The sequence below is a fragment of the Episyrphus balteatus genome, chromosome 1 (assembly GCF_945859705.1).
Source record: "Episyrphus balteatus chromosome 1, idEpiBalt1.1, whole genome shotgun sequence".
Taxonomy (NCBI): domain Eukaryota; kingdom Metazoa; phylum Arthropoda; class Insecta; order Diptera; family Syrphidae; genus Episyrphus; species Episyrphus balteatus.
Genome location: NC_079134.1, coordinates 45901178 through 45916129, shown reverse-complemented (window position 1 = coordinate 45916129; position 14952 = coordinate 45901178). Strand labels below are relative to the sequence as shown.

At 30.7% G+C, this 14952-nt stretch overlaps 2 protein-coding genes across 2 annotated transcripts in view; one reads left to right on the top strand and one right to left on the bottom strand.

Annotated features, from left to right (window-relative positions):
- LOC129917326 (G-protein coupled receptor Mth2) overlaps positions 1–1576 on the top strand; it is a 43581-nt gene extending 42005 nt beyond the window's left edge. The window contains exons 5-7 of the mRNA XM_055997683.1: positions 532–710; positions 785–1168; positions 1233–1576. Coding sequence (XP_055853658.1) covers positions 532–710; positions 785–1168; positions 1233–1390 — 721 coding nt within the window. The 3' untranslated portion in view covers positions 1391–1576. The remainder of the gene's footprint in view (positions 1–531; positions 711–784; positions 1169–1232) is intronic.
- Positions 1577–4269: 2693 nt separating this feature from the next.
- On the bottom strand, positions 4270–12006 carry LOC129906535 (tetraspanin-6-like). Its single transcript, XM_055982324.1, has 6 exons — positions 11913–12006; positions 11669–11763; positions 5110–5298; positions 4863–5036; positions 4672–4800; positions 4270–4611 (listed from the first exon to the last, which is right to left on the bottom strand). Exons 2-6 carry the CDS (start codon positions 11741–11743, stop codon positions 4453–4455), a joined length of 726 nt encoding a protein of 241 aa, XP_055838299.1. The 5' UTR covers positions 11744–11763; positions 11913–12006; the 3' UTR covers positions 4270–4452.
- Positions 12007–14952: the final 2946 nt, after the last annotated feature.

Genomic DNA, 14952 nt, shown 5'->3' with positions numbered 1-14952 from the left:
GACAAGCATTATAAACGCGTCTAAAACGCGTCTGAAACGCGGGTGCGTTTCAGATGCGTTTTTGACGCGTTTCAATCGCATTTTGGGTTTGGGTTTCGGGTGCGTTTAACATGCGTTTCAGACTCTATTTGAACTTAATTGCAATCAGGTGGGTGAGTTTGGTGCTGTCGGCCCAGCTATCAATATTGGTTGTATTTATCTACGCTATACTTGGATACTACTGTTACATGGATACACCTGATACAGCTGTAACTACGCTCCTGCTGACCACCCTTACGCCTTAGAACTTTTCAGGGTGCGGTGAATCATTTGTAGGGCACTTTAAACGTAATGTTCTATTAAAGAAGATTGTGAGGGTAGAAGTGTGAGTTCTGAAATCCGCAGTTTCTGTTTGACCTTGTTTATTTTTTGCTTCACTTAATTTGATATATGTTTTAGTAAAAATAATGACTTCAGTGGTGATGTAAAATATATATTTTTCAACTCTGAAAAATACTCAATTTAACACTTTTTTTTTGTAAATATTTGCAGAAGTTCCCAGCGCGCACACAGCATGAACAACAAGCACAACAAAAAGTTCATATTTTACTCACTATACGGATGGGGATTGCCTTCTCTATTGACAACAATTACCATTTGCCTGACGAAATTTGATATTCTTAGTGACCATTTGCGGCCAAAGTTTGGAAAAGGACGTTGTTGGTTTGAACGTAAGTTTTGAATATCCTTACAAAAACAAACAAACAAACAAACAAAATTTAATACTATATCCTTTTCCTTTCAGATACACTTGCCAAATCACAACTTATATTCTTCTCCTGTCCAATTGGTGTCTTATTTATGGTTAACTTGTTACTCTTCTCCTTAACACTCCGCTATTGTAACAAAGTTAAGCGAGAAATATTTCGAATGCAAAGTTCAAATATCGAAAAGCCTGTCCTGCGAAAACGTTTCTTCATGGATCGTGCCCGTTTTGTAATGAATACAAAGCTTTTCATGGTTATGGGAATTACATGGTTCCTAGAATTTGTCAGTATTATATTTTACGATCGAAGAAAAACAGTTTTCTGGTATCTAAGTGACTCGGTTAATGTACTCCTTGGAGTTATAGTCTTTTTTATATTTGTCTTTAAGAAGAGAGTTTGGATGGCTGTTTTGGTAAAATTAGGTAAATATTCTCAAGCAATTTTTTTAATTCGAATGAAAATTATGATTTTCTTCAATCACCCCAGGTTGTGCCAGCAGAGAATCTCTTAAAAGTAGTCCTGGAACTTATACAACTTATTCCACCTGTGGAACACCTAATCTTAATTTAAATCGAATGAAAAGCGCCGAAAGTCATTCATCACTTTTAAGTCCAGCATCAGCAGCTATAAGGAGGCCATCTTAAATTTTAACAATTTATACGTAATTTTCGATAGTAGTTTTTTTTTTTAGAATTTTTGTTATCTATTTTATCTAGATTTAAGCTTTTGTTAGAATGTATTTAGTTATTAGATCTTTGAATGGTTCATGACGCACACCCCTACTTAATAAATACGCTTTTAAATCTCATTAAAATTTACTTAACAATTAACATGAGCCTTTTTTTGTTTGTTTTTTTTTTTTTTTTTAGAGACTTTTGAGTATTGCATTTTTGGGGGTTCTAGGACTCTTAGTTTAGCCATAAGTTGGCTAGTCGCACAATTACTGGAGATCCCATACCAATATAGGGCCTCGATCAAATTAAATGTATTGGGTTCCAGAAAAACTAAATGGATTTTTTAAATGCAAAATATTAATTACATAGTTTCAAAACTGCACTCCAAGACAGTATAAAACTAGCAATTTTGCTTCTATAATGCTTTACAGAAGCAACATTTGCATCTGTAAAGCTTTATAGAACCAAAATTGTTTGTCGGACGGCGATCTTTTTAGTGCTTGTATAAACAGTGGTCACAAGAAATAAATAAAGTGGTCACAAGACAAACAATAATATACAGGGTGTCCCACAGTCACCGCCCCAAACGAAAACCATGGATTCCTGATGTCATTTTAAGTCGAAAAACTCAAGAAGTAATTTTCTCGTTTTCATCCCGTTTTCGAGTTATGACGGTTTTTATGATTTTTGATTTCCATTCCCTTATATGGCTTTATCTTTGCCAAAATACGTCTGTTTTGAAAGATTTTTTTTACAACCAATCAAGAATTTGTTACAGTTTAAGTTTGTACCAAAATTTTTGTTTGCGGACAACGTTTCTCCGCAATTTGTAACAAACCCAATTTTCTTCGTTTATTAAGTTGTTCTTTCACTTTCATATCATTTTATTCAAAAAAACAAGTAAATGAGTATTAATTTTGTTCACTTATTATTAAAGCCCAGTTTATTTCCTTAACAAAATAACTTTTTTTCATAAAAAAGACTACTGAAAGTATTAAAAAAAAAATAAACAAACTGAGTGAATTTAAAAAAAAAATTATTTTTTAATACAAAATTAACTTAAATGAATTAAAACTTTTTCTGAGCTTTACCTATTTGTTCTTTTCTTAACCGCAATAGCTCAGAAAAAGTTTTTAACTCATTTAAGTTAATTTTGTATTAAAAAAATATTTTTTTTATATTCACTCAGTTTGTTTATTTTTTTTAAATACTATCAGTAGTCTTTTTTATGAAAAAAAAGTTATTTTTTTGAAGGAAATAAACTGGGCTTTTAGATAGAAGAGAGTCTTAGCTAAACATGATGTATTTTATAGCCTTTAACTCTATCAAATATTATACACTTAGGCCTAAAAACAAGTGATTTTAGTGTTTTTTTTTAGCATTTGGATAGGGTTGCCAAGTACTTGTGTGCATTTGCGAGGTGGCACCCGACATTTTTTAGATAATAGAGAGTATTATCTACAATATGGTGTATATTTTAGCTTCCTAATGCATAAAAAGTTATACTGTTTTGTTCAAAGAAGATTTTTGTCATATTGTTTTCATTTGGATGGGGTTGACACATTTGTAGGGTTACAATCTTTATGTTATTTTATTATTATTTGTTTTACTATTTTGACTTTCGTTTGACTTTTCAAAAATTTTTTTATCTGGCCAAACAACAAAGATATGAATGTATTAGTTATGTGACAATTTTTCCTTTAAAATAGGGTTGTCACATGGAAGTTCCCATTTTAGAAGTGGGAACCCTATTTTTTAATTTTCAGTATCAACTTATCTTTCATTTGACACTAATTTTAACCTCTAACCTTATGAGCTAAGTAACTCGACGGTCGCCGCTTGCACTATTGGGACATGCTGGGGACATGCTCGGGACATGCTCGGGGCACGCTCTGAACATCTTCGGGACATGCTCGGGACATCTTCGGAAAATGCTCGGGACATCTTCGGGACATGCTCGCCATTTTTATGTTATTATATTATAGTTATAATAGTGAAATCATACCTTATAATAGGGTTTTTTTTTTAGCGTTTTTTTGCGTTTTTCAGACAAGTGGTAAACTTAGAAGAGATATGAAAATAACACACTGTAAATTTCATATTTCTATCATTATCTATCTATAAAAGCTATCAAGTTGATTTAAGATTTATTTTGTTGGAAAATATTTATATTTAATATTTGATAAGTATAAGCCACGAACATACAACAGTCAAGTTTCTGGAGTAAGTAAAAATCCATAAAGAATCAGCAAAATTACCAGTTTTTCAAAAATTGGTTTTAATTCAGGGTTATTTTTTAATATTTATTCAAAAACCATTATTTTTTAGCTTCAAAATCCCGTTTCAAACAAAAAGATATCATTCATAGAAAAGTTTTTAGAAACAAAGTTCCAAAAGTTCGAATATGGGTAGTGGGGAAGCGAAGCAACTTAAAATTAAATCACCATGGATATACCTCTTTACAGTCCTCGAGAACATCCTCACAAAGTTTGAGCAAAATCTAAAACGAGGCCGCAAATACTTTTTTTTTCTCTTTTTTGACGTTGTCATATGGAATTACTCAATAGGAATATAAAAAAAATTATGGTTTTGTCAATTTTAGCTGTGTTTTATTTTCAACGTGATCCAGTTCAGATCATCGTATTTATTTGTAATTTGTGTAAGTTGATAGCTAAAATGATTGTATTAATTTTGTTTAATTTTCGACCAGAAAAGAGCATACTTCGCTAGACCAATCCACTTAAATACGGTACACTCGGGTGTATACGTGATTTTTATTTAAATCTTACTTAGGTAGGAATTAATCAAATTTTTTTTTTTTTAATGGGACTAGTTCGTTTTTATTTGAAAAAAAAAGTAGATAACAAAAAGAAATGTACAAACAATAAATTAAAGCTATAATAAATGGGACATTTTAGTATTTCAAATTCAAAAAAAGAATAAAACTTTAAAATCCAACTCAGTCATGTGTGTTTTGTTTTTTTTTTGTTCAACACATTACGTTCCGTGTGTGGTGAATGGTTCATAGATTTCTAATGAATAATTGGTTCATATCCATGCTTCCTTGTCGTTGCAGCTAAACAAAATGTCAACATTGTTCCGAATAATGGAAATAATGCTATCGCCGATGCTGATGCTCCAATTAATGATATATTTGTGTTCACCAAGTTTTCTAGTTTTGGCATGCAACCCTATAAGTACATTTATTTTAGTAAAAAGCTAATTAAAAAGTACTATGCATTATTTCTTACAATTGTGTAAAGGCTTTTTGGATCAAAACGATTGCACTTAGCAACTGGTACACTGCAACAAGATGCTGGAGCCATTTTCTTTGGACTTAAAGCCCAGTCTTCGAAGCTTTCCCTACCACAGCATTCCAACTGAAAAATTTAATAAAATTAATGGACAATTATTTAAAGAAATATTTTGATTAATATTTTACATTAGTTTGAACGTAATCAATGAGTTTTGTATTGTTTGATGATGGAGTATTATAATGGCTGATGTCATATTCAATGCCTTCTGCAAGTCCTGAAACCAGGTTATCTTTGTATGTGTACATGTATGCCGAGAGTGTTATGACAGTAAAAAGGATCATAATTAAGAATGCACCGTACTTAAAAATCAGAAAAAAAGATATTAAGTAAATTAATGTAAAAATAAATTGTTTAAGAAAAAGATAAACTTACAATAACAAGCATCGTTTGTTGAACCCTTACAATACAAGTGCAAGCTAGAGTTGCTACAAAAATGATAATTGTTCCAATAGTGACCAAAACCATTGGCGCTACCGTTGAGTATTCTGTGCTGATTTTTAAGTAGTCCTGCAAGTCGGTTCGCAACCATACGCCAGCCCATACAATGGATAGTCCACAAAGCTGAAAACAAATTAGAATTATTTTATTTATAGGTATAATATAAATGATAAAAATTTTTAAGTTGAAATACAGATATTATGAGACACTAGCTAACCCCCACCCCCTTCGCTGAATGCACTTCAAAAAATAGAACCTGTTTGAAAATAAATTAAAACCGAAAAAAAAAACTTGTTTATTGCAATGAACATTAACCAATTTATTGTAATCTAAGCAGTTATTGGACATTGTCAATGGAATAATGGCACTTGATTCTGAAGCCGAATTACACTTCAAAACAATTTTTACTGTAATATAAATTCAAAAAATGAATTGATTCAAAGTGTATTTCCAAGTGAAAGTGCAATAATGGCTGGTACAAATAAAAATGTTTCTGAAATCAACGCAACAATTTTGAACGATATAAACGCACAATTTTTTGTCAACAAATCGGTTGACCTTATCACAAATGAAAGCAAATGTATTAAATTACCAAACGGAGTTTTTGAATTCATTGGATAAACCAGGACTGCGGCCACATCATTTACCTAGCGCGGAAAGTAGTAGCGCCTATTATAATGCTTCGGAACATACAACAACCTTAACTTTGTAATATACAAGACTTGTCTTTAAGGAGTTCATGGCAAATCTAATTGAAGCTACCATTTTTTGTGGAAAATTCAAAGGCAAAGATGTGTTGATTCCTCAAGGTCCGCAATGATTCGGTCAGATTTCCCATTTGAATTTAAGCGTCTTCAATTTTCTGTAACATTAGCATTTGCTATAACCATAAATAAGACACAAGGTCTATCTTTAAAAATATGTGGTATTAATTTAGAGAATTCTGTTTTTTCTCATGGTCAAATGTTGGCTGTTCACAGGCAAGAAAACCATCTGCTCTATTTACATATACATATAAAAGATGGAAAAACAAAAAATGGTGTGTATCAAAAAGCCTTGCCATATTAATAGGCCCTAGCGAAAAAAAAAAACAATTTTTTGGTTCATGCTGGTGAATTTTTAAAGTTTTTGTCGAAATGTCTTAAATTTTTTTTTGTCCCATTTACCTGCGCTTATAATGTAGATACGGATTGCCTTAAAAAGTCAAAGAATTCATACTTTTTGATTCAACATAACGTACAAAAGGGGATAAGCTCCAAAAGACATTTCCTTTGTAATTCATGCCGGGAGAATTATCAGACCGGTCCAATACTTTAATTTGTATTTCGAGGAATAACGTGACATTCTATTCTGAAATCGTAGAATCAAAACGTTCTAAAGCTCCTTTTTATGTTGGCGTGGAGTTATGGCGTTTTCCACAATATAAAAAGAACCTCATCCTTTCTTTGAAATAGCAGAACAGCCAATAATGATCAGATGATGTTTTTTTATTTGAATAATGTACTGCTTGTCTGGTCTTATACGAAAAAAACTACTCAAAATCTTAGAACATTACGTACTGTCCAGACGATCAGAGCTTCTATGTTTATGCAAGTTGCGATCCTTGCCATAAAGTTAAGCATGTCACGTTATTCTTCGGTACAAAAATTAAATATTGGACCGATCTGGTAATTATCCGGGCGTGAATTCCATAGAAAACGTCTTTTGGAGCTTATCCCCTTTTGTACGTTATTTTGTTTCAAAAAGTATGAATTCTTCGACTTTTTTGAAGTCAATCCGTATCTACATTCTAAGTGGAAGTAAGTGGGACAAATAAAATTTAAGATATTTCGACAAAAACTTTGAAAATTCAGCAACATGAAACAAAAAATTGTATTTTTTTCGCTTGTATCTGAGTGTGTATTTGATTGTATTGCCTTTCGCGTAGTATTTTTTGATCAAGAACAATTTGCTCTTCACGATTTGGAGCAACCAATCCTAATTGTGCCAATGCTTTATTGGCAATCATCAAACACATAAAGATCAGGGGTCGAATTACAGCATACGATTACGATCATTCGTTAACGTTTTTACTATTTGTGTCTCTATTTATTTAGTAGAAAAAGATAGAGACACATAGCAACCATACGTTAACGAACGTATGCCGTAATTCGACCCCAGAACTTGATTATACATTTTTTCATTTGTGTAAGCCAAATGTGGATTTAATGTCACACGACGCATTTGATGTATCAAATCCTCAGTCATATTATCACGGAAATTATGCTAAATTTCGAGTGGATTTGAAGGACTACATGTGATTATATTTACTGAGAACAGTATCCGTATTTGATGTGGCGAAGACGAAACAGATGCACCAGAAAACGTTGAGTCCCAATGAGTGTCTGCTTCAAGCAAATTCAAACGTTGACAGGCATCACGGTTTGTTGCACATAATGTTTTACTCAAAATCAGACTATAAACGATAATAATTATTTTGAAAGCCTGTCTTAATAATTTTTTTTACAAATAAAGCTAAGTTAAACTTTTTAAAAAGCTAGAGTGTTTCTTCACTCGTACAAATTGATAGCTATGTGAAGATGGGAGAAAAGGTATTATTTTTTTTTGATACAAACCATCTACATATTAATACCTTTCAAACAACAAACAAAAAAATTACCAAAATCGGACCAGCCAAACGCGAGTTTATCGGCCACACACACTTAACGAACTCTCTTTTATATATAAGAGATATCTTCAAACTTATAATTATGATGTTTCCCTTAAAGTCTTTAAGTGGGATATCAACAAAGGATTTTTAACTTCATAAAAATATTTAACAGTCTAGATTTTGGTGTTGAATATTTTAAAAAGATTAAAAACATTTAGGTAGTAGCAAACGTTAAATACAAAATTTGTATAGAAACTCTTTGACAAAATGCCTGGAATGTTACTAAAAGTTTGATAAAAGAATGTTTAAATTAAAAAAAAACTGCTCCCCAAATTATTCTCTTACAACTTTAGAAATTTAACACAATCCAATTCAAGTCATGAGATATTAAAAAAAACATTTTTTTAAATAAAAAACTATAAATGACTGACTTACTGACAGACCTACTGACAGACCTAATCTAAGACCTCGCCTTAGATGACAAGTGGGGAACGTTCTCAACCCACTTGCGAATGTACTTAACCCACTTGCGCAACTGAAGATAGCAATCTAGAAACTGAGATGGGTGGGAAAGATTTATGTGGTTTGAGGCCGATAACAAACCTGGACTGCAAATGAGCACCGATTGCCTCAAGGTAACGAAAATGCAAATACGTTATTTTGAATTCACACGGTAGAATACTGATCTACTTTATTTAATTCAATATTTCCTAAACAAATTGGAAATCATCTGCTTTGAACCACTAAAGATACAATTTTTGAATGGCGTGGAAACATCGTCAACGGAATTCTGAAGCCAAGCATAACGAAGAAACAATATATGTATTTTTTATTTATTCTATCAAAATAAAAATATTATGCTCTCTATAATTTTTAATTGGTCAATCGGCAGCTTTGAAAAGAATACAATAGAGATTAGCTAAAAGATTGGCGATGGTTAAATTTTAATCTTATTGGACCATTTATTATTTTCGTGATTTGGCTCAACTATTTCACCATAATTTCGTTCAATTGTGTAAGTATGTCAAATAAATAAGAGCGTGTATTAAACAAGAACTATTTTTCAATCTTCCTGAACATTTTTATTATCATCTTCAAATAGTAGTCAAATACTATAGGCTACCTAAATCTATTAATAGCTCATATTGATACTGTTACAATATTCAAACCTTTTCTAAAATTAGTATCAAAAGTCTTGTGCAAACATTTCAAATCTATTTTATACAAATATTATGATTCACTTTTTATTTTTTTTTGGAATGGTCCCAGTCTTTCTTACAATAACCGAATGCCAAGACCTTACTGATAGTAAATTATATAGCTGATGAATACTCGTAAATATTATATTGATACCTCTCTTCTTATCGGCACAATTTAATGATAATTGGGTTCATTAATTCTTTAATTGAACTCAAGCTTAACTTAAAAAAAAAAAATATATATAAGTTGTGTTTTCTTTTCTTTTATTATTATATTATATTTAATAAAAAAGACAATTAGTAATCTTTAGTATGAACCATGATATTATTAAAGATTAATAGGACTCTTAATAGGAGGATCACTTGGAAACGCAAGATTTCAGATTGTTATGCGTCATTGATTCTGTTTACGAATCAGCAAGATGTTAACCCTGGGGGGCTGGATTGGCACCATCGCGCCATATTTAATTTTTAACACAAACAAATTTTGCGAAATTATTGTCTTGTAACTGTTACTAAAAATAATGCATCTGATAATATTTTAAGAGTTGCTAAGAAAACAACATAATTTTTTGTTTTAAATAATATTTAATAATATACTAATAAACAATTATAATTGTATTGTTTTTTTTTTTAAAGTACCTACTTAATGTTTATTTGTTAGATTATATTAAGTGATTTCTTGCGTAGATCTTAGTTGACAAAATATAGAGCAGAGTAAAATGCGTAAGTGTATAAATTTGTTTATTGACTTCTTGGGTAATAAGGTCAACAATGAATCATTTTATATTTTTTTCGTTAAATTTTCAAGTGGGAGATCATTGATTTTTCAAGACAAGGACAGAATTAAGTTTTGGAACAAACATTATCCTGTGTTCGCTCAAAAGTTGCTCAACAAGATGGTACCAATTTTGAAATTTCTTTCTTAGAATACTGATGCTAACTTATGTAATTAACTCTTCAAAAAGAAGTTCGGCCCAAGTGTTGAATTTGCGCTTTTTGTTTCCTTAAAAATGAGTCTTGAATTAGATATTGTGATGGAGAGTGAATATTTCTAATTCCTAGTATCTGGAAGAATACTCTACAGATTTCAACTCAAAGAATCATTCTAGCTAGAAAAGTTACATACTAGATAGAAGATAGAAAGATCCTTAATCCAACTTAAATTTTGTAAATTTAACGAAATTGTGACCTTTCTATTTACAATGTCGAATAATATGATGCCAACCTTTAAGTTTTTTTTTTGTTTAATTCAAATGTTTCCACATAAAAATAAGATGATTTCCCGCTGGAATTAAGTGGATCTGTACGCTTAATTTAAGACGGAGGTCATCGTGGCAAGAAACCATGCAGGAATCCGATTAATTTAATGTGAAATCCAATTGTTTTTTGGTGGTAATTTTTCTTCGTGTATGAAAATATTTGGCTTTGATTATGTATTGTATTTCCTTAAATCCACCAATCCTACAAGCTGCAGTACAAGATCGTTTTCGACATTGAAGAGTGAAAGAGAAAACTGTCCTGCAACCTAAAGAATTAAAAAGGAAACAACTAGACTCGAAGTTGATCCAACCGTATGGTCAAAAGTTGCAGCAACATAACAACACCTCCTCCTTCAGGATGCTTACACTAATGACAACTGAGTGTGGTATTGGTGCCGTGATTTTTTCTGCATGGTTGAACAGAAAGTCTAATAGCTAATAAGTGCCCTCTAAATGGCTTTAACAGAGCCAAGATCAAATTGGTAGTTTAAATTTTGACCACGGTGTCACTTTTACTTTTGTTTCACATCATTTTTATTGAATGATTAATGAAAGATATATAAATACACTGTATTTATATCTTGACTCACATGAGACAAGAGTAAACATTGATATTCCTCTTGGATTATGACGATTAAAATATTTTCCATCTTCCAATAGTAAGAGGAGTTGCGTCTGTATATGTACGTTATTGTTAATCAATAATTATAAGGCCCATCTTTAATATAACTCGAACAAGCAAGTCATAGAAGATATAGCTAGGATCTAAGAAACGGGGCACTGACCAAAAGAAAGGAAGCGCCAAAATTTTACATTCCTCTAATACCTTCTGCCTGAGTTTTGGAAACCAGCATGGTGCATGGGTGATCCAAAGGTTTCTCACATTTCAACAACCCACATGAAAATGGAATTCAGTGCATCGAGAACTAAACCTTTAAAAAAGTTACAAGAAAAAGTAAAAATTTTGTTAACCACTGTAATTATCTCACAATTTAAAAGATACATTCAAAAGCTGATACCGCCAAATGAACTTGTTATCGTCTTTAGCACTTAATCTGTCGTGGATATGCATTTGCCTTTGTATAAGTACCTTTTCAATTTTGATTAGCTTTTTAACTTTAAACTCTCACTTCATTTATGTTACAATTAATATCTCGAGAAATTAGAAATTTTTAAAACAAATAATGCTAGATACTTAAAAACTGCGATTTTCGAACTATTATTTCTCTTAGCTTAAACTTAGCTTAAATTGTTTTAATCAATCAGTGGGTGAACTTAAAACGCGATTTGTACCTGTTTGGATTGGTTATATTTACAATGTTTTGATCAAAATTAATATTTTTTTGGTCTTTTAGTCAAAAATACAAAAAAAAAAAACTTACCCAAAGTACGATGTTGAATAGGAATAGCATAGCTCGAACACAAGGGAATGTCACGTAGGAATCGTTGATAGCCATTTTTGTTTTGTTTTTTTTTTCTAATGAAATGTAAACAAACAAATTTTAAAATAAAACTTATTTAATTGATAACAAACAAAAATATAGAACAATCACAAATTTAATTGAATGAAAGTAGAGCACATGGTATTTGAAAAAAAAAAAAAAAAAATCACCAAACCAAACTTACTGTTCAGAGATGAAAGATGCTTTCAGAAACAGCAATGAATGATGAATGCAATCTTAGACAAGCGAAATTGTTGTGTTATTCTTTTGCCTTGAAGTCGAATCTCAACTCAAATATCACAAAAAAAAAAAAAAAAAAAAAAATAATATATTTAATTGTTTTCTTGATAAGGGGAATTACTCGAACTCATAACTCAAACAACGCATTTTTAATGAGTGAGTATATTTCTTGGGTTAGTCAGTCAGAATTGTTGTAGAATCGGAAATGTTTCAGTTTTATTTATTAGGTTGGATAAGAAATCCCCTAATGGGACGTGTGATTTGTCATTATGATATCGGGGTTTGCTTTGTAAAGTACCCTGCAAAATTATTTTTTTTTTATTGAGGTAGGTTTGGTTTGCAGTGCTATCTTACATATGTATATTAGTTTATTTTTGTTTTTTTTTTAGTAGAGACTCCATTATTATAAAGGCTTTTTAATAGATTTGAAAAAAAAATCTTATGTGTGTTTTGGTTTGTGTTTTTTTAGGGATATTGAAATTTCACTTTTGCCTTTTTATGGAACTCGTGAAAACAATCAAACATAAAAATACGATAATTGAGAATTCAATGGTTCTGTCCTTCAAACTTCGTAATTAAGGGTTTCAGATGATTACATAGAGGTCATATGTTTTCGGACCAAAATTCATGGTACCTACTTGCCATATTACCAAAATGGAAGAGATACTTTTGAAGTTGAACCGTTTTCTTGATTTCTAACTTTGTCGTAAACGACTGAGCCGATTTCATTGAACATTTTTGTACAAAAACGTTAAAGTAACCTTAATAATATGCCATTTTGCCAATTTGTAAGGTGTTTAATTTACCTATATAAAAAATTTTAATACATACGAGTAGAGGTATACCAGGACAAAAAATTAAATGAAGAAAAAAAACGTGATTGTTTTAAGAGATTTTCGATTTGCTGTATCGCAGAGAAAAATAAAATCTAGGTATAAAACAAAAAACATATGAAAGCAACATTCTTTAAGTAACATTTTTAGAGCTAATTTTTTTTTCAAAAGGCGAAAACATTAGAAATACCCAAAATTTTCAAATTTTCTTTTTCCTTTACCCTTTCGGTACCAGCGTTACTCTCATGTAACATATCTTTGAAAATTCGTAAAAAATATTCCAATAAATAATTTTTTAGGTTTGGATGGCTTAATTGAAAAATAATAATGCCTAGTTACTGGATTTGTACAAAAAGTTAGTCAAATATCATACTTTAAATTTTTGTTTTATCGAAAAAGGTACTGAAATCCACATTTTTTTTATTTTTCTTAAAACATTTTTTTTTTTTATATGGTCATAATTTTGAAAAAAAAAAGATATAAAAAATGTTAATCCAGAAAGTGTTTTGTGTTTTGGCTTAGAAAAAGTAGCATACATTATTGTTCTAAAAAAAGTTATTTCCTCAGTTGTCCGATATTATTTGGTGGTCATAGGCAGTGTTGCCGCTGAAAAAAATCAAAAAGGGGCCAAAAAAGGGTCCCGAGACAAAAAAAGGGGCCAATCATAAAATTTCGTGAAGTAAAAAAAAAAAAAATTATATAAACATTACCGAGGACATATCATAAACTTTTAATAATAGAATAAATTAATTAAAAAAAAAAAAAAAACAAACAAAACAGTTCTTGATAAAGTATGTACATTAGGGTGCTTCTTAAAAATCAATTTTCGAAATTTTAATGGGACACCCTTTCATTTTGTTCTTCCTGCCTTAAATATAAATTGGGTAAAATTTGGTCCAGTTTAAATACGTTCTAGGGGTCGCTACCACAATTCAAAGTTTTGAAAAATACACCAAATTTTGTTTTTTTTTCTCCGAAAATTTTAAAATTTGTAATTAGAATTAATTACTTTATATTAAATCTTTAACTGTTTTGAAAGAAATTTTGATAAAAATACAGCGGAATAAAAATGAAGTTTAATTTTGAATATTTTTGAATTTGACATTTTTTTTTGTGTTATTCTGTAGAATAACTAACTGAGTGATCTTTCTTAATTGAAAAATTCAATGATTTTATCTGATTTTTTATGAGCCTAATATCTTTGTTCGACAGACAGTTAACTGACTGTTTATTAGAAGATTGAAAAATCGGGTCTTAAGCGTACTTTGTATTGTAACAAAAAAAATGTTGTTGAAATTGATCTTTTTTTTTTTACTTAAATCTTTAGTGAATGGTAGCGACCCCTAAATTTTAATATTAAAATCGGAAAAAAAATACCATATACTATGCTTATATGGTAGAACATATTGCAGGGGTGTCCCATTAAAAAATCGAAAAAAAGATTTTTTCGACCATATAAGAAGCACCCTAATGTACATATATGCAAATATACTTTCGATATTTATACACTAATTTGGACTTTGGTTTACCCAGTTTTCATGATCTTTTCCTGGTTTTATTGAATCAAGGAATTGCTATGTTTACAAATAATGTATTTTCGGAAATTTTCGTAAGCTTATTTTTTATGAGTGTCAGTCTGAAAACTACTATTTCCGCTGAGGCACTGCTAAGAAGAGTTTTCAAACATAATTTCATCCAAACCATTTTTAAATAACCCTGCCAAAATTCTTCTACGCCATGAATTTCAAAAAATGTTTAAGGAACCTTGTCCGCAGATCCAGCCTCAAGCATTTTATATTTCTCAATAACTTTCTCGGCAGGGGCGTACGTTGAGTTGTCTGTTCCCTGGGGCAAGACTACATTTTTGGGGCCCCTTTGATATAGAAAATAAGAACAAATAAAAAAGGACGTATACGCCCACTTATTTTTTTTTGGGGCCCCTGATGTACCTATCATTTGTTGGGCGCTAAAATTATGTAAGTAATATTTTTTGGGGCCCCAAGATAATATGTAATTTTTCTTTCAAAAAAGCAATTTTTTTTTGGGACCCCTAAGGTAATACTTTTTTTTAGGTGAAATATTATGTGACTGGCTACCAATTCACTGAAAAATATAATGTGTCTCTCTTGTGTCCGAAGTGATTCATGTCAA